Genomic DNA, 22,150 nt, shown 5'->3' with positions numbered 1-22,150 from the left:
TCAGGGATCGTTTCCTCATTCAAGCTACGGAAATCTACGCAGATACACCATGTTCGATCTTTTTTCGGTACAACTATTAATGGAAAATTATAAGGGCTGTTCGATTTCCTAATAACTCCTTCTTCTAGCATTTTACCTACTTCATCATTTATCTCATTCTGGAATTTCATAGGGAGTCTGTACGAGGGTACATAGATAATTTTCTGCTTGTCCTTTAACCTTATTTGATGTTCGATAACATCTGTTTTTCCTAAGGATCCATCCGTAGTGGAAAAAACATCATGATATTCAGTTAAAAGTCCAAAAAAATTCTGCTGAATTTCTTCTTCTTGAATGTCTTTACTGATTTTATTTTTAATAGATTGCAAAAGGGATTCATCCGCAACTGATTGAGCGTGATTGATTTCAGCAACGGTAAGACTACGATGTTTATAAACTTCTACATCCAAGATATGTTGATTTTTGTGAATTACTAAAGTGGTATTTAAATGATTACACACTTCAATATTACATTGTTGATGTGAGCCTACTGTATAAATAGCTTGTGTGACGGACAATCCGTTAGTTTTCAAAGTGTCGGAAAGGATTAATATTTCAGATCCCAGTAACGTTTTCTTTATTTGCACTAATAAATTCGAAGGTACGTTCGGCTCGATAGATTGCGTGCAAGATGATATTACAGTTGAACGAGAATTCTGTGGGGTCGCGTATATTATTTCTTTATTAGTGAGACAAGTTATTGGTTCTTCAACGTACGTCACTGTTTTATTTGTCGTCTCCTTTTTATCCGACACTGATTTTAAGGTTTTAGAAGACTTATAGAATTTTCCTTTGATATACACGCCGTGCTTGGCAAGGGCTAAGATAATGTTTTGATTACCCATAGACGGGTATCCTATAATTACAGCTGGATACATATCAATGTTTTGTACAACAACAAAGGTATCGGCAAACGTGCGCTTACCGACCTTGTACTGAACATGAGTTACGCCTATTACATTTAATTCATTATTTCCTATACCTGAGAGCCTTACTCCGGACTTCTCTATACGGAAGTTCGAAAACAAATGATGTCTCCTCAAATCCATGATATTACGTGGACTACCAGAGTCAAAAAATAATGTAAAGGATCGGTGTTCTAAATTTACAGCATATAATGTTGGTCGTAACTCATTTTGACTTATTATTGTGAGAATTTGTTGCAAATCTATGGGAGCATGCACTAATTTATTTGATTCGGTCATGTGTTTCGTAGGAAAATTTATTGCCTCACAATGATCTGATAAAACATTAAATGGCTTATTTAACACTACTGATGTTGATTTAAATGACCCAACATCACTCTCTTCCCCACTGGAGTTAATTATGTGGTATTTGCTTTGCTCTGCACATTCTGAAAATTAGTCTGACCTTGCGAGTTCTGGCTTGACGGCCCAGGATCAGAGTTATTTGAAGAACTGTTTGTTTGTTTTAGATTCTGAACTACATTGACGTTTGGCTGTTTCTTCTTATTGAACTGAAGATTTATCTTTTTATTTCCATATGGAACTGACTGTGGAATTGACACTGTATTTCTAGGATTCTGTTGTGTCTTACGCGAGTAGCACTGACTATATGAATGAGTTGAACTATTATGTAACGAACAGAATCTCGTTCTGCAGTCTGCAATCAAGTGACCTTGACGTTTGCAATTATAACACATCATTCCCGCGACTTGACTATTATTTACTACGTTTACTTGTTGTGGCTTTGTTTCATTTTTTGCAAAACTTGTGTAAACAAGGGATCAAGATCAGTACACCTAGACATGTGTTTCTTTATCTGTTTATATACGTCCAATTCTGTACTTGTTGGCGTTAACTTTTTATCAAAACACCGCAATAAAGCTTCTGGCAACATAAGTGTCATGCAAGTTAAATACATTAATCGTAAAAAATCTTTCACGGAGATGTCATCTCTAGTAACCCAAGTGGAATTACCTAAAATTTCTTGATACTCGTTTAGCCTATCGGCAATGAGAGCTGCTCTCTCTATAACATTAAGCCGAGTCATAGTGGCTTGATTAAGTGTATTTCTTAATGTTAAAACTACATCCAAGGCTTCCTCACCGCCATAGACCGCACGTAGCCTAACTTTGAAATTGTCCCATGTAACTGCCTCTTGAAACGAAACTCCCCTCAAATACGCACTCGCATCTCCCTTAGAAAAGTCTATAAAATTTTAGCTTCTTGTAATGGTACAAATGGGTCTATAATTTGTTTAACATTTAAATGGGCGTCGACGGAAGAAATCCACGACTCAACATTCTGAGGTAAGAAGCCATTGACTCGACCTTGAAAAGGAAGGATAGCTGATCGTGCATTAACTAATGTAACAATGGGAGCGGGGATGGGGTTACTCGGGCCGGGGGTGGGGTTACTTGGACTTACAGGAGGTGTCATGTTGACTTTAACTTGTTTTTTATCTCTTCGATTACTTGCAATCCTATCAAAATCTCTATATGAATACAGACGTCCACTGCGTAAACGCATTAACACTATTCAATAAAGATTATAACATAATCCCCCAATACAATGATACTAATATAAAGATATTTCCCGAGAACTTCTGAAAGAAAACGGAATTAGCACAGAGAAAAAAAATTCTAGACGAGAATTCGAAGTTGAATACAGTTTCCTTTAATGGAAAAAAAAAATGAAGATTAGCAAACAACTCACCCCAGCAATAATAGACGATCGACTCGTGATAACTACACTTCACTGTCTAAAATTGAAATGAGACTACTCTTTCTCACGGCTTATATTGTGTTTACTCTTCATGAAAAAAGTTACATTGCAAATGGTTAGCAGTGTCTTGACTTTCGCATCCTGCTTATGACTGATTTGGCGTTCTCACACTCGCACCTAACTTCTACATTGACCTCTTGGGTCATGGATTTAAACATGCAATTTTACATACATTACACAAGTAACGATCATTTTATATAAAAATTTGAAAGTTGACATTACTTCATCATTTTAAAAAAGCTAAATTTTTACTGTAAGTTTTCTTAACTAGTCTTGCATTAACGATTCACAAATAAACCAAAGAAGCATAATACATATCGAAACACATAGTCGTGTTTGTTACATAATGATAAACGCTATATCTGCACAGAACATCAAAATCTAATCACGCACCTTGATTACCGAGAGAAATCCAAATTTTCAAGATTACTGTTTCAGGATAGACATTCACCATCTACATTTTTCTGACAATGCGAAAATGGTATGATTATTGGATTAAGTTTTTGTAATTACAGTGTTTGCACGATGGAATAAACCACACACCCCCCCCCCCCCCCCCCACACACACACAAAAAAAAAAGTAAAATTCAAATTTTTATTACAGTAAAATTATTACTTGAATTAAACAGGGACTTTCTTAATAAAAAATTTCTCTTATCAGTGATAAACAATGTTTGCAATCATTCAATATAATCAAAAGCAAACAATTTTTCTGTTTTAAGTGAACTCATAAAGCTAATAAACGCAGGACCAGTGGTCTAATAAATCACCTTCAGTAAAGTTGACTTTTTTTTCTGAGCCTTTTTTACTGTAGTATTTCCATTTGGTTATATGGTTCCATACCAATTTATCAGTCAGATGCAAATGATTCGCAGTCCTACGCATAATATATCATTAGTTAACTAAGTTTCCATTTTCAGTGATTAGTAAAATGATGATACTCTTGGTTACAATTACAATATTTCGTGGCTAGTCACTTTAGTCCTCTTAAAAATGCTCTAAATATTCAGAACGACCTTACATCTGTAAGAATTTCGATAAAATTAATGTACCACTTGGCTTCCATCTTTTCTCACGTGTCCCGATAAAATATTTAATATGATAAGGAGCCTCAGAGAGTAATATAGTTGCCTGCTGTTCACTAGATAAATGAAATTGAAAGTTCCAATCTACGGGAGACTACTGTTCAAGTAAGTTGCACTTGTTCCTACTCGTTTTAACTTAATCAAATTTCATCATTTCAACCTTGTAGGAAACACAAGGGGTAGTGCCACCAGTGCTCCTCACGCATCATACTGTGCGCATTTCTCAAGGGTCTTTGCAGGGTTCCTTCGGTCCATAGGTGCTCCAATTTTTAGCCTTCTACGTTACCTCCATTTCAGTTGCAGCACGGCACTGAATGAATGGCCTTCCTAGTTGAGATACTACCGCTAGGCTAGAGAGTTATGGGGTCCTTTGACTGCCCAGACAGTACTACATTGGATCCTTCTCTATGGTTACGGTCCACTTTCCCTTTGCCTACATATACACCGAATAGGGTGGCTTATTCTTTACAGATTCTCCTCTGTCCTCATACACCTGACAACACTGAGATTACCAAACAATTCTTCCTCGCTCAAAGGGTTTAACTACTGGACTGTAAAGTTCAGTGGCTTATTTCCTCTTGGTAAGGGTAGAAGAGACTCTTTAGCTATGGTAAGCAGCTCTTCTAGGAGAAGGACACTCCAAAATCAAACCATTGTTCTCTAGTCTTGAGTAGTGCCATAGCCTCTGTACCATGGTCTTCCACTGTCTTGGGTTAGAGTTCTCTTGCTTGAGGGTACACTCGGGTACACTATTCTAAATTCTCTTCCTCTTGTTTTGTTAAAGTTTTTAGTTCATATAGGAAATATTTATTTTAATGTTATTGTTCTTGAAATATTTTATTTTTCCTTGTTTCCTTTCCTCATCGGGCTATTTTCCCTGTTGGGGCCTCTGGGCTTATAGCATCCTGCTTTTCCAACTAGAGTTATAGCTTAGCAAGTAATAATAATAATAATAATAATAATAATAATAATAATAATAATAATATAGCCTCAATGCTGTGCTGGGACGTATAACACGAATAAAAAAATCTATACATAACTTGTTGGCCTTCACGTTAAAATATCTAGAGAAAGACTCCCTTTACATCTTAGTATTGTAAGATCATTTTTATTTATCGCAAAATTTATTTGAATACAAAATAAACTAAACAATGTGTTAATTTTCTTCACCGTAAAATATAGTGAATTAAATTTGAACCTAAACTGTAAATATGCCCTCGACACACTTATCATATCTTGAGCATCCCAGTGATTCCTTACTGAAATCTAAGAGGGTAACCCTTTCTGGAGATCCCCGCCACAAATGAAAAAAAAAAAAAAAAAAAGGACTAGAGAAGAGTTTGATAGATGGGAAAAGAGACGTTTGAAGAGATCGCTGGAGAGTCTCCAATATTGCCTTGGATAGCACAGCTTGTAGTGGGAATGTTCAACGTGCTGCTAGTGAGTCGTCTGTGCAGGTATATGATACGAAGCAATTGACATGGTTGATGTTGTACTGCACAGGAGTTTCATCTATGATCCAGCACTTAGAAGTATGAATGATTCAATGAGTTACGTATTTTTCACTGAAGCCACCCACTGTTAGAGGAAACCGATTAATGTTGAAGTCTAAAATACATATATCTAGTGTGTGAACCGCATAAATAAATCCTAACAATATTTTTTTGGTGCTTACACATAAATTTTCACTTTCAGTGATACATCAAGCTTTCTAAGGATAGAAACGGTGGAAAAATCGATCTTCCCTCAATAGACGTTTTGTAAACCCGATGTGTACATTCATTTGTTTTATGAAATATACAGTACATCGCATCCTCCCCCACCTCTCTCTCTCTCTCTCTCTCTCTCTCTCTCTCTCTCTCTCTCTCTCTCTCTCTCTCTCTCTCTCTCTCTCTTCCTTTACCGAAGTGTGAGTCATTGGCCAGAAAAGGCGGGGGTAGGGTGAATTTCCTTAAACTGAATATAATTAGTTAACAAATGCGTCGTTCCTCACTCTCTCTCTCTCTCTCTCTCTCTCTCTCTCTCTCTCTCTCTCTCTCTCTCTCTCTCTCTCTCTCTCTCTCTCTTCCTTTACCGAAGTGTGAGTCATTGGCCAGAAAAGGCGGGGGTAGGGTGAATTTCCTTAAACTGAATATAATTAGTTAACAAATGCGTCGTTCCTCTCTCTCTCTCTCTCTCTCTCTCTCTCTCTCTCTCTCTCTCTCTCTCTCTCTCTCTCTCTCTCTCTCTCTCTTCCTTTACCGAAGTGTGAGTCATTGGCCAGAAAAGGCGGGGGTACAGTGAATTTCTTTAAACTGAATATAATTAGTTAACAAATGCGTAGTCTAGCATAACTTCCAATCTTGATTAACACAGGGTTTTAAAGACACTTCCATTTCAGACACCGTTAACCAATGTTCACTGTAAACTATAGATACACAGTAATCTTGAAAATTTAATCTATGAAAAGAAGGAATGTACCCATAAAGATATTTGGAAGTTACATGATTAAAAAAAATTGATAAAGGAAAACTACTTGTGAAATACAATATTATATACAGTAGTTACCAATATCTGGTATCTGCACAATTTTAATTCTAATCAGAAATACTCATCGACACCTCATATAGGTAGAGCAGACAGCAAATTATCACTATCAGAAAAAGTGAAGTGTTTCATTACGCAGTAATTTCCTGTGCGCACCTTGGGAGTTTTGAAATAACGAATAATAATTTAAAGTCTCAGTTTTCTTTCTGGGATATAAATTCCACAATCCTATAATGCTACGAACACACGTGAACCCAGGGTTAGGTATGGCGAGTGGGTCTCATCCCTAAAAGATGTTAATAAGTACCCTTTTCTTTATATATATATATATATATATATATATATATATATATATATATATATATATATATATATATATATATATATATATAAAGGCGGGGGGAATATTTAAAATAATGATTGAATGTAAATGCAGATTCAGAAATAATAGTACTGTAATTGGCCAATATAATAAAGTAAGGGTCAGTGGACATGAATTTAATGTGTTTTGTTTCATATTCTTGAAAAATACAGAAAGATGTTTAAATGATTGCGTGGGTTATTAGCATTAATATTTTCTGTCATTATTCAATTACATGAACGCGCACACAGCAATGTCTAATCCCAGATATAATTCACAAGGTACATGGCTGTAAATAGCTACAGGTAACTGCTAGAGTAAAAAAAAAAGTGCGTGGGGATAGCAGCCTAATCCCCAATAATTTGCTGAAATAATAGAAGCCAGAAAGAAGTCTTCACTGTAGTTATCCCCTCTACACAAAAATAAATACTAATATTTATAAAAATTTTCATACCAAAAGATGTGAAAATCTCAGAAAAAAGACTGCGACAGACACACTACCACGACACTCCGAAGACGTAGCCTATGATGGCCCACATAAATCAGTGGGGCATGTTCCAACATTAAATGGATATCTATGATTCAACTTTAATGGAGAAAGGAGCGAAACGGTCTGGATAAAGCCACAAGGATTATTAAGAGCAAAGAAAACAAACTATGCGACTGATCCGAGGCTCATATCTAAAGTAATTGAAGAAAGAAACTTCGAGTCTTGCCGACATAATGACAAGAATAGTAAATACTAATATCGATGAGTGCAAGTTTCCAAAATCTGAGTAAGTGTCACCAGTTACATTGGTTCTGAAATGTGCTCTAGGTTATCAGGAATTAAGTTCATGCAGACCTATTTCAAATCTATCCTTTATTTCAAAGGTGCTAGAATATGTATTTCTTCAGCAACTAGTTAGCCACTTAGAAAGAATCGGAGCATTGCTAGACAACCAATCAAGATACAGAAATAAAAATTGAATAAAAGTCAGCACACAGACAATTATACTCTAAGGAGATAGCTATTTGCTCTGTTATAAATAATCTGCTGGAAATCATTGGTGAGAAAAAATGTAAAATCTTGAATTACTAGATCTTAGTGCTGCTTTTGATACAGTTGTGCATGAACTGCTACTAAATGATTCATGGTCTATCGGTATTGAAGATCAAGCCTTTGAGCATCTAGAAGGCTACTTGGTTGACAGAAACTACTGGGTACAAAATAGAAACTGTCATTCGACATAAGAACCATTAAACAGATACTCCCACAGTGATGTACTAGACACAATCTTATTCTGTGTCTATACTATCGGATTATCAAAAGTACTACAGAGGTTCGAAGTGAAGTCTAAACTATTTGCAGATAATATACAATTTTTCTTCTCCATAAGTGACATTGGTGATACTGTTGAAACTTTAAGGCTAATCCTTACCAGTGTTATGGAATGGATGATAGTTAAACAACTAAAACTAAAATAAAATAAAATTGAGTTTGTGGTGACTGGAAAGTTGGACAACATCCAAATAAATATTAACAACAACTCGGTCCCGAAATTTAGTATAGTTCGTGACCTAAGGGTATCTCTTGACTGTGACCTAAGGGTATCTCTTGACTGTAACTTCTCTCAATATTCAAACAAATAATGTGGTAAAAACTGCTGGGAATCTCAGAAATATGGCTTTTATAAGGAAGTATTTGGATGAATATGTAAAGAAACCTTCTGATAAACTGTGTTATTGCCAGAATTGACGACTGCAACTCCATCTACTTCAATCTACCCAAAGTGCAACTTAAGATTTAAAAAAAAATAAACAGAGGAGCAAGACTTTTAAAAGGTGACCCACCCAGAGAAAGGATTACTATACTCATATACTAATTGAATTGCACTGGCTGCATATTAAAGCTAGGATAGAGTATAAGATGTGCAACAACTCATCAAGTTATCAGAACCGGACGTCCAAAATATTTAAGAAAATTGCTACACATCGTGCAGCCAACGAATCGTGTAGACACAGGAATAGTTACATATGGTTTAAAATTATTGAAGCCAAGATATATGTCTACTGCAGGTTCTAGAGCTTTCAAATATGCGGTCCAAGACTATACGACAAGCTCCAACTGGGCACACAAAGACTGAAGATATTGAGGTTTTCAAGAAGAAACTGAAGACTTTCTTATTCTTTAAGTGCTTTAATAATGTGGATTTGACAAAAAAAAAAAAAAAAAAAAACAAACAAAAAAAAAAAAAAAAAAAAAAACACCACCACCTTAGTAATTAAGAATTATATGTATTAGACTAGATCATTGAATTTGGGCTATAACTCCCATAAGGCCATTCTGTACCCATGAGCAATTAGGGAAAAACATACAGTTGCATTATTAAAATAGATTTAAGAGGTTGGCCAGCAAGATGGAAGAAATGAAGCGGGGACAGAAGTACAGTTAAAAGTTATGAAAAGTGAGAGCTGATAAGTGCCAATTTTGTACAGAAAATGGCCTACAATGCACCGTATGAGCTTCACCGATGGCGCAAACCCTCTAAGGAAGTAGTTTTCTTCCTATGCATTTCATCCTTGATTCAAAAGTTTGAGGAGTTGGCAGATCCAAATTGAGAATAGATTATAACATTACCAATACCACTTCATAATCTAAATTCTAAAGCACTGGTAAGGCTTTCTTGTGACAATTTAAGATAGAAATAAGTGTAGTGAAGATATCCATCTGGGTGAAATCACCATCATTCAGGGCAAGGTTCGAAATTACGTAACTCTACTGATAAACCTTCACACGTCGATGGGATAGCAAGTGTTAATCACACGTCGATGGGATAGCAAGTCTTAATGTTCACAACAAACAAGCCAGATACACAGGCCTCATGACAACAGACCTCAGAAGGGGACTTCCAAGCCCTTCGCAACAATGGGGTCATTTCTCAACGTGTTGCCGTACATCTCAAAACAGCTTGAGATACTGGGTGGTTAGCATGATGGAAATTCCCAGATCTGTCAGTATCCAGTGGTATTTCTTTGTAAACTTTTCTCGTCTTATTTTCACTTCCATGGCTGCTGTGCCATTGTACACATTTTTTATACCTTTCCAAGGCTTTCCTAGTGATAGCCATAAGATACTGGTTGACTAAAGTTTTCAGAATATCAAATAATTGTAGAAACAAGATACTATTTTCTGTCGTTTTTCTTTCAGGATAGAGAACATTGTTGAAGAGCTGTCATATATATATATATATATATATATATATATATATATATATATATATATATATATATATATATATATATATATATATATCATTGTCATTCATTTTATCTTAAGAGATAAATTATAAATTTAATGTATGAATACATTTAGTATTTACCTTAATTTTTCTTATATTCTATCTTTTTCAGCATAACTATATCCAGAACAATGTCAGGCGACCAGAATATCAACCAATTGCCCGTGGTCGACATTGGACAGCTGGGTGAGTAGGTAATAGAAGTAGCAAGGAGAGGTTAGCAAGAAGTTTAAAATTGCTGAAATAAATCTGATGACTCAACACGTTTCAAAGCTATCCTTCGAATCTCTTTTGGAAGGCAATGAAATGAGGAAATTTTCCAAATAAAAAATCACTAAATAAATATTATTACAGTATTGCTGTACTAGAAAGGTAAAAATATTGTAATTTTCATTTATATAGGAGATATATAAGAGATACAAGAAGTAATTTGGAATTTTTGTTTCCAAACCATGGTCTTCCTAAGGTTTTTTTAATTATGATATTCAATAATCGCAATCGTTGCAATACCATTACAATTATACATTTAAACATTGGTCTAAATAGTTGGTTTCACGATAAATGAAGATACACCCATACTTGAGATTGCAATGGAGCATGAAAGTAATTGTGGTCTAATCGTCAATGTGAATAAATCATCATCTCGTTCTCTATCTATTGCACTAAAAGTTATTACATATGATGTCATAAAAAGCTTCAATTTCCATATGAAATCTATTGTCCGAACTTCCCCCCACCCCCCTCCCACAATGAGAGATCGCACACAGGGTTGCCATACGTACGATAATCATCGTACACGTACGATTATTTTGGGTCCGGTACGATGTATGATACATACCTTAGGTATATATATATATATATATATATATATATATATATATATATATATATATATATATATATATATATATATATATATATATATATATATATATATAAGTGTTAATTAAACAATAATACTAAAATACTTTGAAATAAGTCATTATGTTACTCCTTAATAATTATGTTGAAAGTCTGTACGATAACTTTGGTTAAAAAACGATAATTTTAAGGCTCATGTACGATAATCCTGTGGAAATCATCTTGTAACCCTGCGATACAAGTAGCATTCGCTATGCAATAAAAACTATATTTCAAGAATTTCAATGCTTTCAACTTGGTCACTTTCAGCTTTGAATTAATTCTAGAGCATCAAAACTTCCACTGCAATCTAAGGATTGAATATAAAGCTGCCATAGGTTTAAGTGGATTTAAACTTTGTTTAAATCAATTTTTCCCTTTACACTAAACAACTGAGAGGTAGGTTTAGTCTTGGAAGGGACTTTCCCATTATATTACGACATGGGTTTTAGAGAATTTGGGGAAATGCAAAAAGATGTTTTCTTAATGACATGGTTCCTTACGATATATTTACCATACTTTCAATATTTCTTTAACGATATATTTACACTTAAAGTGCTAAAATGTTCTTACATTAAATTCAGTATCACTTGAAAGGCCTTTAATATAAACTGATTTCCTATTTGATATAATTCCATCAGTTGAATATTTACCATTACATGAATTTTCACTTACGATATATTTTATTTTAATTTTTCACTTAAAAAATATTAAAACCATAATTTGATTTTTTTTTACTAACAATATATCACTATCACTCGAATTTCTAACTTAAAAAGGTTTTGTGTTCAATCACAGTTGGAATTTACATTTTCATCATCATTTGAATTTTCACTTCTGATATACTCGTATTAACCACCATTTGAATTTTTCACTATCAGATGATTTTTCCCTTTCGATTTATATACCATCACTTGATTTTTTCATAAAATCTTTCACATTTTTAGGTCTGGACCACAAATCAGAGCCGACAGATGAGGAGTTGCTAAGAGTTGGAAAGGAACTTTCAGAAGCCTTTCAAGACTTCGGGTTTGCTTACCTAAAAGGTCTCGGAAGCCTACTGGATCAGGTGAATATCATTTTCGGAATAATGCATGAAAATACTCATTTATTTCGGCCAAATTCATAATAAGTTTCTTGATTCTTCATTCAAAATACTTGATTAAGATGATCTGATTTCTACGAAGTATGCATTTCTTGTATATCTAACCAAAATTTTAACAGAAACTAAAAAGTTTTTCTTTTTTCATTGAAAGACACTTTTTTTTTTTAACTTTATATTAGTGCTTTTGATACTTTCTACTGCAGTCTTATCTTCAATGAATGATATCTCGCCTCCCACATTATCTTTTTAGCACATCTTTTCCTCGTGAAAAATCACAGCTGAACCATTGCATCTGCCAACAACAGAAAAATTCTCTAAGGTTTTTCTCAATTTCTAATTAGTTAGTTTTTTTTTTTTTTAATAAAGAATAGATGCATTACTAGCATATGTCTTGTTTCAGCTTTAAATTGTGTTCATAAATAATATTGGATTTTTATGATTCAAGTCCAATCGGTTTGGATTCTAAGGACTTGTGTATGTGTATTTAATGAGTAACATACAGGGTCATCATCTTATATAATTGCTCTAAATTTACAGGGCTTTCCCAGAGACTAGCTAGATTTTCTTTTTGATGCATGTTTATATAATTATTCATTTGTGAAACTTAGGTCATATGGCCCGGCAATTGGGTCTGGGAGCCTGATATTTATCACCTACTGGACCATATCAGTCAATGCTTACAAGAAATTAATAGTAGTCACTTTTTTTTTATCTGTAAAAGGGGAAAACCTCAAAATAAAATATTTTTCTGTAGCCAAGAATTTCTAAACTTGGCTTCATACAACCATATCCCCTCTGGGTACTAGCCCCTACATAGCATGGAAAACTAAAAATACTTGGCCCGACCTTCTGCACGATACGTAAGTTTTTACGTTTCAAATTAGCAGTCTCAAGCTCGCGTCTATTACAGTTACTTTTAACGGTATGAGAAACCATTGCATTACCACAATATCCTTCTAACATCAGGTCGACAGGGTGGAAAAGACCGGCTCCACATTCTTTGCGTTCCCACGAGGAGATAAAGAAAGGTACCATCTCGACGTTGACAAGAAAGAAGGTTACATGGCGATCGACGAACAAAGGTGAGCAAAAAAAGAAATACATCTTTCTTTTAAAACTCCAATAATTCTGCAACTATTTAATCTTTCTACATTCCATTATAGTGATTACTTATGATACAAGAATTATAAACCGTCATCTATTGTACAGTACCTGTTAATGCCACAAAATTACTTGTCTGGAACGCAAGACATCCTGTTGAACTGCATGATATTTATGCAAACAATTTAGATAAAATGAAAAATTTCAATACGAATAGATAAGTGCGATTGTTACATTCTACGCAGGCTTCAAAGCAAACTAGACCCAAAAAAAGTTTATAATGCATGAACACACATACTGTACACACAAACATTAATTTCACACCATTAATCTGCTTCTTATTTATCACACACTATCTATCAAGGCTAAGATCTTTCCATTGGGATAGGATTAATTGAAATGTTTAGTCATAACGGTACTTTCTAGTGGCAATATCCAAGTAGTTACGGTTACCGCCACGGCAGCAACAATCAACTGACAGTCGGGGGGGGGGGGGAGGTTGCAATGTATTGTGCATCAGAGAAGAGACATCTTATTGATAAAACTCTTCTAAAAAATGTTAAAACGTTTACATAAAAATGTTAAAACGTTTATATGGTGTGTGTGAGTGTGTGTGTCAAAAATACCCTTATATCCCTTGAAGGAGATACACCCATACAAAACTAGAGTCATGCAACATTTATTCTCTAGCTAAGTGGATGAAACTTTCCTTCACGCAGTTCTATTGCTTAATACGAGTATAACACTTTTAAAGAAAAGTCTTATCAATAGGACGTTCCTTCTCTTACATACATTGAACTATTCCCAACTATTCTAACAGCAATTTATGACATCCAACATGTCACGTAATACTGCATTTATACGTCAATTGACCTCTCTCCATCTTGCCATAGGATCATCCAATGTATGCACACTTCTCAGCCGATTTCAGAATTTTTTAACTTATTATCTTTGCATTCCAGCATTTAAGCCGTTACATTTTTGAAATTAAAAAAAAAAAAATTAAATTCATTCAGATCACGTCACATAGCAAAATGATACAAGGCCCACGGGCAGTTCACTTTTTAATAAGATTACTATATCATAAACCAATTATTAGTGCACCAAACAAAATGCTGTACTGAAATACATTGCCTTGATAAACCTCGAACAAATCTAGTTGACAAAGTTGAAGATAACACCTAGATAAATGTTAATACAAACAATTTCATCAATTTTATATTGATGAGTAAGAGAAGTAATACTTATCAGCAAAGTTTAAAAACTAGTTTCGTTTGTGATGTCATATCGCAGATTCTGTACATCGCAAGTAATTCTTAGAATTGTGCCCATTAGTCAGAATTGATCGACAGTTAAGGATACATCTTATAAATAAGTCACATATCACGGACCATTATGTTTTTCCAGGTTGGACTACGAATATTCCCACGAGCTCCATGAATCCTACGACATAATAAGGAAAGGAGGAGTTTTTCCTAACGACCTAGTGCCAGACTTCAAACCAGCAGCCGAGAACCTATTGGACGCCTTGAAAATATTTACTGAACGGATCCTCACTGCAATTGCTCTGGGACTTGGTATGGTATACGAGTTTAAAACTGCTCTTGAAGAGGGGTACTTCTGTCAATGAACCTCACTCTGAACACACAATGTAGGCATTACCAAAGGGTTTTGACTGGTCCCTTCAGCTCTAAACTGTTCCGAATTTTTCTCTTCTTTTTTTTAATTCTTTTATTTCAGCTGTCAATCCAGCCTCCCTCAAGTTTTATTTCACAGACTGGATAGGTTTTGATTTATGAATTTTGGGCTACATACCCCAGCACTAGGGCCTGCAAGACCATTTTGCTTCCCCATGTGCAATTGTGGGGAAACTCGGTATTTGTACTACTAAGTACACGTTAAAAAGAGGCTGGATAACAAGAAGGAAGAAATAAAGTGAGAACGAAGGTAAAGTAGAAGGGTATAAACCAAGTGCAAATAGGAACAGAAGGAACCCAGGAAAGATCCTGAAGTAATGCATACAGTAGACTACGTAATGACCACTGCCAGCATTAACCACCTACGAAGAATCTGTCTTCCCCTCCAGCCACTTTCATGTTCCTCTCTTCCCAGTCTTCATACGATGCTGAATATGTTGAAATAATCTGATTATGTGATTCCCAGTTTTGTTTCTTTATAATTATTTGATTTCAACTTTACCGCCTGGCAGCAGCAGATGCCAGCGTCGGTCGTTCCCTTACCATAATGTAAACAAACCCACCCTATATTGGCCAGAAGAAACTGTAAGGTGTTGTTCTGTCACCAGTAAATTGTAACCTCAGTTAGACATTAAAACGCAACGAGTGTAAATATGTTTTTGTTAATCAGACTCACGAAGGTAGATAGAAAGTATTAGAAAGAATATGAATTAAAGAAAGAGAAATATCACGCATGACCAAAATCAAACTTTAAAAGAATAATCTATAGATTTCAGTGCTGGTGTCAGCACAAGCCCCCATAAATAAAATAAAATTATTTTCATTCACACGTTAAAGCCACTAAGCCAAGATTAACATATAAAAACAACAGTCGTCGACAAGTTTTCTACATTCTTAATAATGTCATTTCTCTCCTTCTCTCATTATTCAGAGATAGACAAAAACGCCATTGCAAACATCCACAAACATATCGCGAGTGAAAAAGGTCTGACGAATCTACGTCTGCTCCACTATCCACCAGTACCACAACACCTCTTACAAAAGTCCACCCGCTTTGGTGCCCACACCGATTGGGGCACCATTACCTTTATATTTCAGGATGAGGTGGGAGGACTAGAGGTAAGGAAACGCAATCCTTCAAGGATGAGGTATGAGGATTTGAGGTAAGGAAATGTAACCCTTCCACGATGACGTGGGAGGATTTGAGGTAAGGAAGCTAATACATTCAAGATGAGGAGGGAGGATTAGAGGTAAGGAAACGCAATCCTTCAAGGATAAGGCATAAGGATTTGAGGTAAGGAAACTAATGCAATCAGGATGAGGTGGGAGGACTAGAGGTAAGGAAACGTAATCCTTCAAGGATGAGGTATGAGGATTTGAGGTAAGGAAATGTAACCCTTCCACGATGACGTGGGAGGATTTGAGGTAAGGAAGCTAATACATTCAAGATGAGGAGGGAGGATTAGAGGTAAGGAAACGCAATCCTTCAAGGATAAGGCATAAGGATTTGAGGTAAGGAAACTAATGCAATCAGGATGAGGTGGGAGGACTAGAGGTAAGGAAACGTAATCCTTCAAGGATGAGGTATGAGGATTTGAGGTAAGGAAATGTAACCCTTCCACGATGACGTGGGAGGATTTGAGGTAAGGAAGCTAATACATTCAAGATGAGGAGGGAGGATTAGAGGTAAGGAAACGCAATCCTTCAAGGATGAGGCATAAGGATTTGAGGTAAGGAAACTAATGCATTCAGGATGAGTTGGGAGGATTAGAGGTAAGGAAGCCAATACATTCAGGATAAGGTGGGAGGATTTGAGGTAAGGAAGCTAATACATTCAGGATGAGGTAGGAGGATTAGAGGTAAGGAAACGTAATCTTTCAAGGATGAGGTATGAGGATTTGAGGTAAGGAAATGTAACTCTTCCAGGATGAGGTGGGAAGGATTTAAGGTAAGGAAGCTAATTCATTCAGGATGAGGTGGGAGGATTAGAGGCAAGGAAGCTAATCCATCCAGGATAAGGTGGGAAGATTTGAGGTAAGGAAGTTAATCCCTCTAGGTTAAGGCGGGAGAATTTGAGGTAAGGAAGCTAATCCATCCAGAGTAAGGTGGGAGGATTAGAGGTAAGGAATCTAATCCATCCAAGGTAAGGTGGGAAGATTAGAGGTAAAGAAGCTAATCCATCCAGGATGAGGTGAGAGGATTTGAGGTAAGGAAGCTAATCCATCTAGGATAAGGTGGGAGGATTTGAGGTAAGGAAGCTAATCCATCTAGGATAAGGTGGGAGGATTTGAGGTAAGGAAGCTAGTCCATCCAGGATGAAGTGGGAAGATATAGGTAAGGACGCTAATCCATATAGGCCCTACGATAAGATGGGAGGATTAGATGGTAGGAAATGTTATCCTTCAACATTCAAACATCCAAAAACCATTCCAAAATAAGATTAGAATTGTTTGTACCACAGCCCATTAATAAACAAATTCACAAAAACACAATATTTCCTATTTTGTAGACAGACAGAGGAAGGGAGAAAACGCAGATACGAAAATGAACACAATCTCTTACAAGCATCGTTAGCAGTAGTGAATTTCAATATAATTTCTTAACAGCAACCAATAAAAAACACTTTGTACTTTTGGTTGATGGGATAGTTGCTGATGTGCATTAGTTAATATAAAGCACGGACTCTTGCTCCAATGTACTAAAAAATTCTGATAGAAGCATATGCCTTCATAAATACTGAAGATAGATAAAGAATACAGAAGTAATAAAGAACAACACACAATGAATCAAAGACCTACTTTGTAATTATATTTCGAACCTTAATTTTTATGAAATAAAGTCAGTTGATCTGAACATTAATTCGAGCTCGTTAATCTGATCCAGGAAGTATATGGGTCTTGTATCTAATATGTCTTTATTTCAACAGCCTTTCTTACATTCCCAATTAACTGATGATTCACAGGCATTAATTATTTCAAGGTGTTCCTCCGTGACGGGACCTGGGTCAGTGCCGTGCCCATTCCAGAGACTGCCTTGGTATTGGTTGGTGATATGCTCGAGCTCCAGACGTCAAATAAATTCAGAGCACTGGTAAATTTAGCTTTCATTTTATTCATTGGTTTTAAGTTCACTTTTGTTGTGTCATCTAAGGTCATTGATGCCGTTACCATGTGTTAATTAGTAGTGAAATTGCAAACAATAAAATAAAGTTTGAAATATAAAATTATAACACTTCTGTTGTGACATCAAAGGTCATTGATGTCGTTACCATTTGTTAATTAGTAGTGAAAATGCAAACAATTAAATATAGTTATAAATATAAATTTATAAAAAATAGCAAAGATAATTAAGAAAATAGCTCAAAAAGAACCCACGCGCCTTTGAAGTGCACTCAATGACGAAAGCACTGTCACAACACTGTGGTTCTTGAACTGAATTATATTTGGAACAATTTTTATCCACAACTTAAACTTTCTTTATACTACATTACTTGGCAGCCCAAAATTCAGAATCATCATTACATGAACTACATAATTAAGCCTGAACGGTTTGCCATTGAATGTTACTTAGCTTTCAAAACATATCATATGTATTGTACTTTGGCATCTAAGAAATATAGTTTTCCTTTATGCTGGTTATGGTTCTATATCGGCTTATTTCTTTCAAGTTTTCCATTGCGTTAATATTCACTGTAATTTTTTTTTTTTTTTTTTTTTTTTTTTTGATGAACAGAAAAGTGTTCGATATAATCAAAGGTATAAAATAGTGACTAACAAAACCAGGTCTGGAAACAAATTCTGAAACACTTACAAACCCTACTAGGATATTACAGTAATAAAACGAGAGAGAGAGAGAGAGAGAGAGAGAGAGAGAGAGAGAGAGAGAGAGAGAGAGATTCTTCCAATAATCCCACTTGTTCATTCAATTCAGAATATTTGAAAATTATGCCAAGTAAGTAATAAACAAAAGCCGTAGGAAAAACAAATTGTGACTCGTCCTTACCTGTTTGAGAGTAATTTCAATAATATAAAATAACCTGCACATTGTCATAAATATCATAAAACACGTTGTTCTACATTAAAAAAAAAAAAAAAAAAAAACTTACATTTCTAAAACGCGCTGTCCTATATGTTCAAAACGTGGTCCTACACTTTCAAAACCTGCTATTCTACATTTAGAAAGACGCTGTCCGATACTTTTAAAACACGCTGTCGTGTATTTTCTAAACACTCTGTCTTACATTTTAAAAGTCAATTAAACAAGTAGACCTAGTTACAATAAATCGGTAAAGCTGCTTTCTCATACAGAATTTTGATTGTTTGATATGACTCCCGTTACTGTAGACCACTAGAAAAATGTGGAGACGTTCATGACACGGGGAAAAACGTTACATTCATGTGAAATAAGTTTCGCCATTGATCAGCACAATCAGTTATCAATAAATAATACACACACACACACACACACATATATATATATATATATATATATATATATATATATGTATATATATATATATATATATATATATACATATATATATATATATATATATATATATATATATATATATGTATATATATATATATATATATATATATATATATATATATATATATATATATATATATATATATATATATATACATATATATATATATATATATATATATATATATATATATATACACACACACACATATATATATATATATATATATATATATATATATATATATATATATATATATATGTGTGTGTGTGTGTGTGTATTTAAAAATAAGACAATAATCACCTCTTTTTTTTAACTTTTCGATTAAATATTTAAGGATAAATTTCACGCGAAAACCCTCAAAAGTTCTATTTTGAAAAGGAGAAAAAAATACTCGTCAACCTTAACAGGATTTTGAACTAGAGGAAATTACATTCAAAATCATTAAGAATTAATTCAAGAAGTTAAGAGATCACTGCATGGCAGTTGAATTTCCGCTGGTCTGATGTTAAATAAATAGTGTGAGCAGATATGTCTCAAAGAAATAAAAAATCTTATGGTACCATAAACAGATGTGAAATCTTACTTACCTTGCGTCGCTTGTTCAATTCGAAGACATCTGTGGAATAAAAGAAAAGAAAATTAATAGTAGGATATCAGTAAGGTTTGATTAATAAGAAGATAATAAAAATTCAGATTGATTTTTCTCGATATAATATGCAACAGGCATCATGAGATGATCGAAAAGATGGATAGATAGGTTTCAAGTTATCACGTTTGTAGTCCCAATTTTTTACAAAAGCATTTAAATGTCAATATTGTGTACACACACACACACACACACACACACACATATATATATATATATATATATATATATATATATATATATATATATATAAAATATATATATATATAATAAATATATATAATATATATATAATATAATGTATATATATAAAACATATATATATATATGTATATATATATATATAAAATATATATATATATATATAATATATAAAATATATATACATAATATATAATATATATATATATAATATATATATATATAAAATATATATATATATATATATATATATATATATATATATATATATATATATATAGCGATTGATTGCGTTTGGAAACTATGAGCTAAATTATGTAAATTCGATGTTATGATGAGGCAAAGAATGAGATGACTTTATTGGTAGATAAGGAATTCTTGGGGGGTAAATTGGAATGTAGAATGTCTTTTGGAAAAGAGACTTGCTGTTTATATATTTCAGAATGCTTGTCGTAGATATTGTTGATGGTATAAACACTAAAACTAAGAGGTTAAAGTGTCGAAAACCCAACAGGATTTGATGGAATAAAAGTAAGAAACTTACATCTTATGGTTATATAAAACAATTGCAAGGTATGTCAGGATGAATGAAGATGATGAAGGAATGGGCGAAGTGAATCATTGTTTCTTTCTATGGGGTAAACGTGACTTAAGGGAAGATTTATAGAGCCATAACGTTACTCATCATCCCTAGAAAGGTTTATGGTATAATTTTGACCTAAAGCTTTTCAGATATTTAGACTGATAGAGGAAGAACAATAGCAACAATAACAATATATCTCACACACACACACACATATATATATATATATATATATATATATATATATATATATATATATATATATATATATATATATATATATATATTCATATAAACTTGAGTGCATGTACATTTTCGGGCAATCGTACCTGCCTAAGTGAAGTATAAGCCCTTACGTTATTTCCTCTATATATGTCCAATATATAGGATAGTATCGGAAAATGGTATCAAGAATTCATGTAAAATATACGGAGAATTCGGTAATTGAAGTTGTTTCAAGTAACCATTTTACCATAATCAAAATGAAACTATCCTACATCAAATGAAGTTACGACAAACACCTATGGCCTACTATGCACATGGCAGTCTACAAATAATTCGTAATGAAGACAGATGAAACGGCCTTCAAACTTTAGTCGCAATTAAATGCCATTTTCTTCTTTGCTTTCCAGAAACACAGAGTTGTCATTCCAGCCGAAGACTCGCTGAAAATCAGGAGCAGACGATCCACAACATTCTTCGTAATGCCGGATAAGCAAGTGCAAGTTAAGACTCTTTGGGGATCGGCTGAGATAGAACCTGTATCAGTTGAGGAATTATTTTCAAAGAAACTCAAAGGAACCCTGAAATACTGACATATTTAACAAGTTTTCAATCATCAGGGAAATATGGTTACTGGAAGGAGTGTCTCTTCTGGCAATCAATAGAATATGATGAATTATGATGTAAGTGCAAAATGTTATAACGGCTTCACGAATCTTAAATCTCTTGTTAGCTTTTTGTACAGTATATTAAAATTTCTAGTTTTGTATTTACACTATGGCACTATGGGATAAAAATAAATAAAATATAATTATTATAAAATTGGTGTGATGTAGATACATGTGCATGTATTCCATTAGTAAAAGACGTATAATAGAAGGTGGTCACATGGTAAGGTAAAACACACACACACACACACTCTCTCTCTCTCTCTCTCTCTCTCTCTCTCTCTCTCTCTCTCTCTCTCTCTCTCTCTAAGAGACTCCTTCTGAGAAATTACAACAAATGATTTGGAAAAAGCCGAACTGATGAATGCATATTTCAAAGCCGTATTCACTGGGGAAGAATCAACGACCCTCTCCGAACCAGCTATCAAATATGAAGGGCCACAACCATTAAATAGAATTACATTTACAATGGATGTAAAAAAAAAAAAAACTC

The 22,150-nt window shown here is 34.2% G+C and overlaps 1 protein-coding gene across 1 annotated transcript; it reads left to right on the top strand.

Annotated features, from left to right (window-relative positions):
* The first annotated feature begins 3,894 nt into the window (after positions 1-3,894).
* LOC137650258 (uncharacterized) lies at positions 3,895-21,792 on the top strand. Its single transcript, XM_068383557.1, has 8 exons — positions 3,895-3,976; positions 10,152-10,225; positions 11,887-12,008; positions 13,011-13,126; positions 14,553-14,722; positions 15,774-15,961; positions 17,822-17,932; positions 21,400-21,792. Exons 1-8 carry the CDS (start codon positions 3,936-3,938, stop codon positions 21,580-21,582), a joined length of 1,005 nt encoding a protein of 334 aa, XP_068239658.1. The 5' UTR covers positions 3,895-3,935; the 3' UTR covers positions 21,583-21,792.
* The last annotated feature ends 358 nt before the right edge of the window (positions 21,793-22,150 follow it).

This window comes from Palaemon carinicauda, chromosome 11 (genome assembly GCF_036898095.1).
Source record: "Palaemon carinicauda isolate YSFRI2023 chromosome 11, ASM3689809v2, whole genome shotgun sequence".
In the NCBI taxonomy this organism is placed as follows: Eukaryota; Metazoa; Arthropoda; class Malacostraca; order Decapoda; family Palaemonidae; genus Palaemon; species Palaemon carinicauda.
This window is presented reverse-complemented; position numbering and strand designations above follow the sequence as displayed.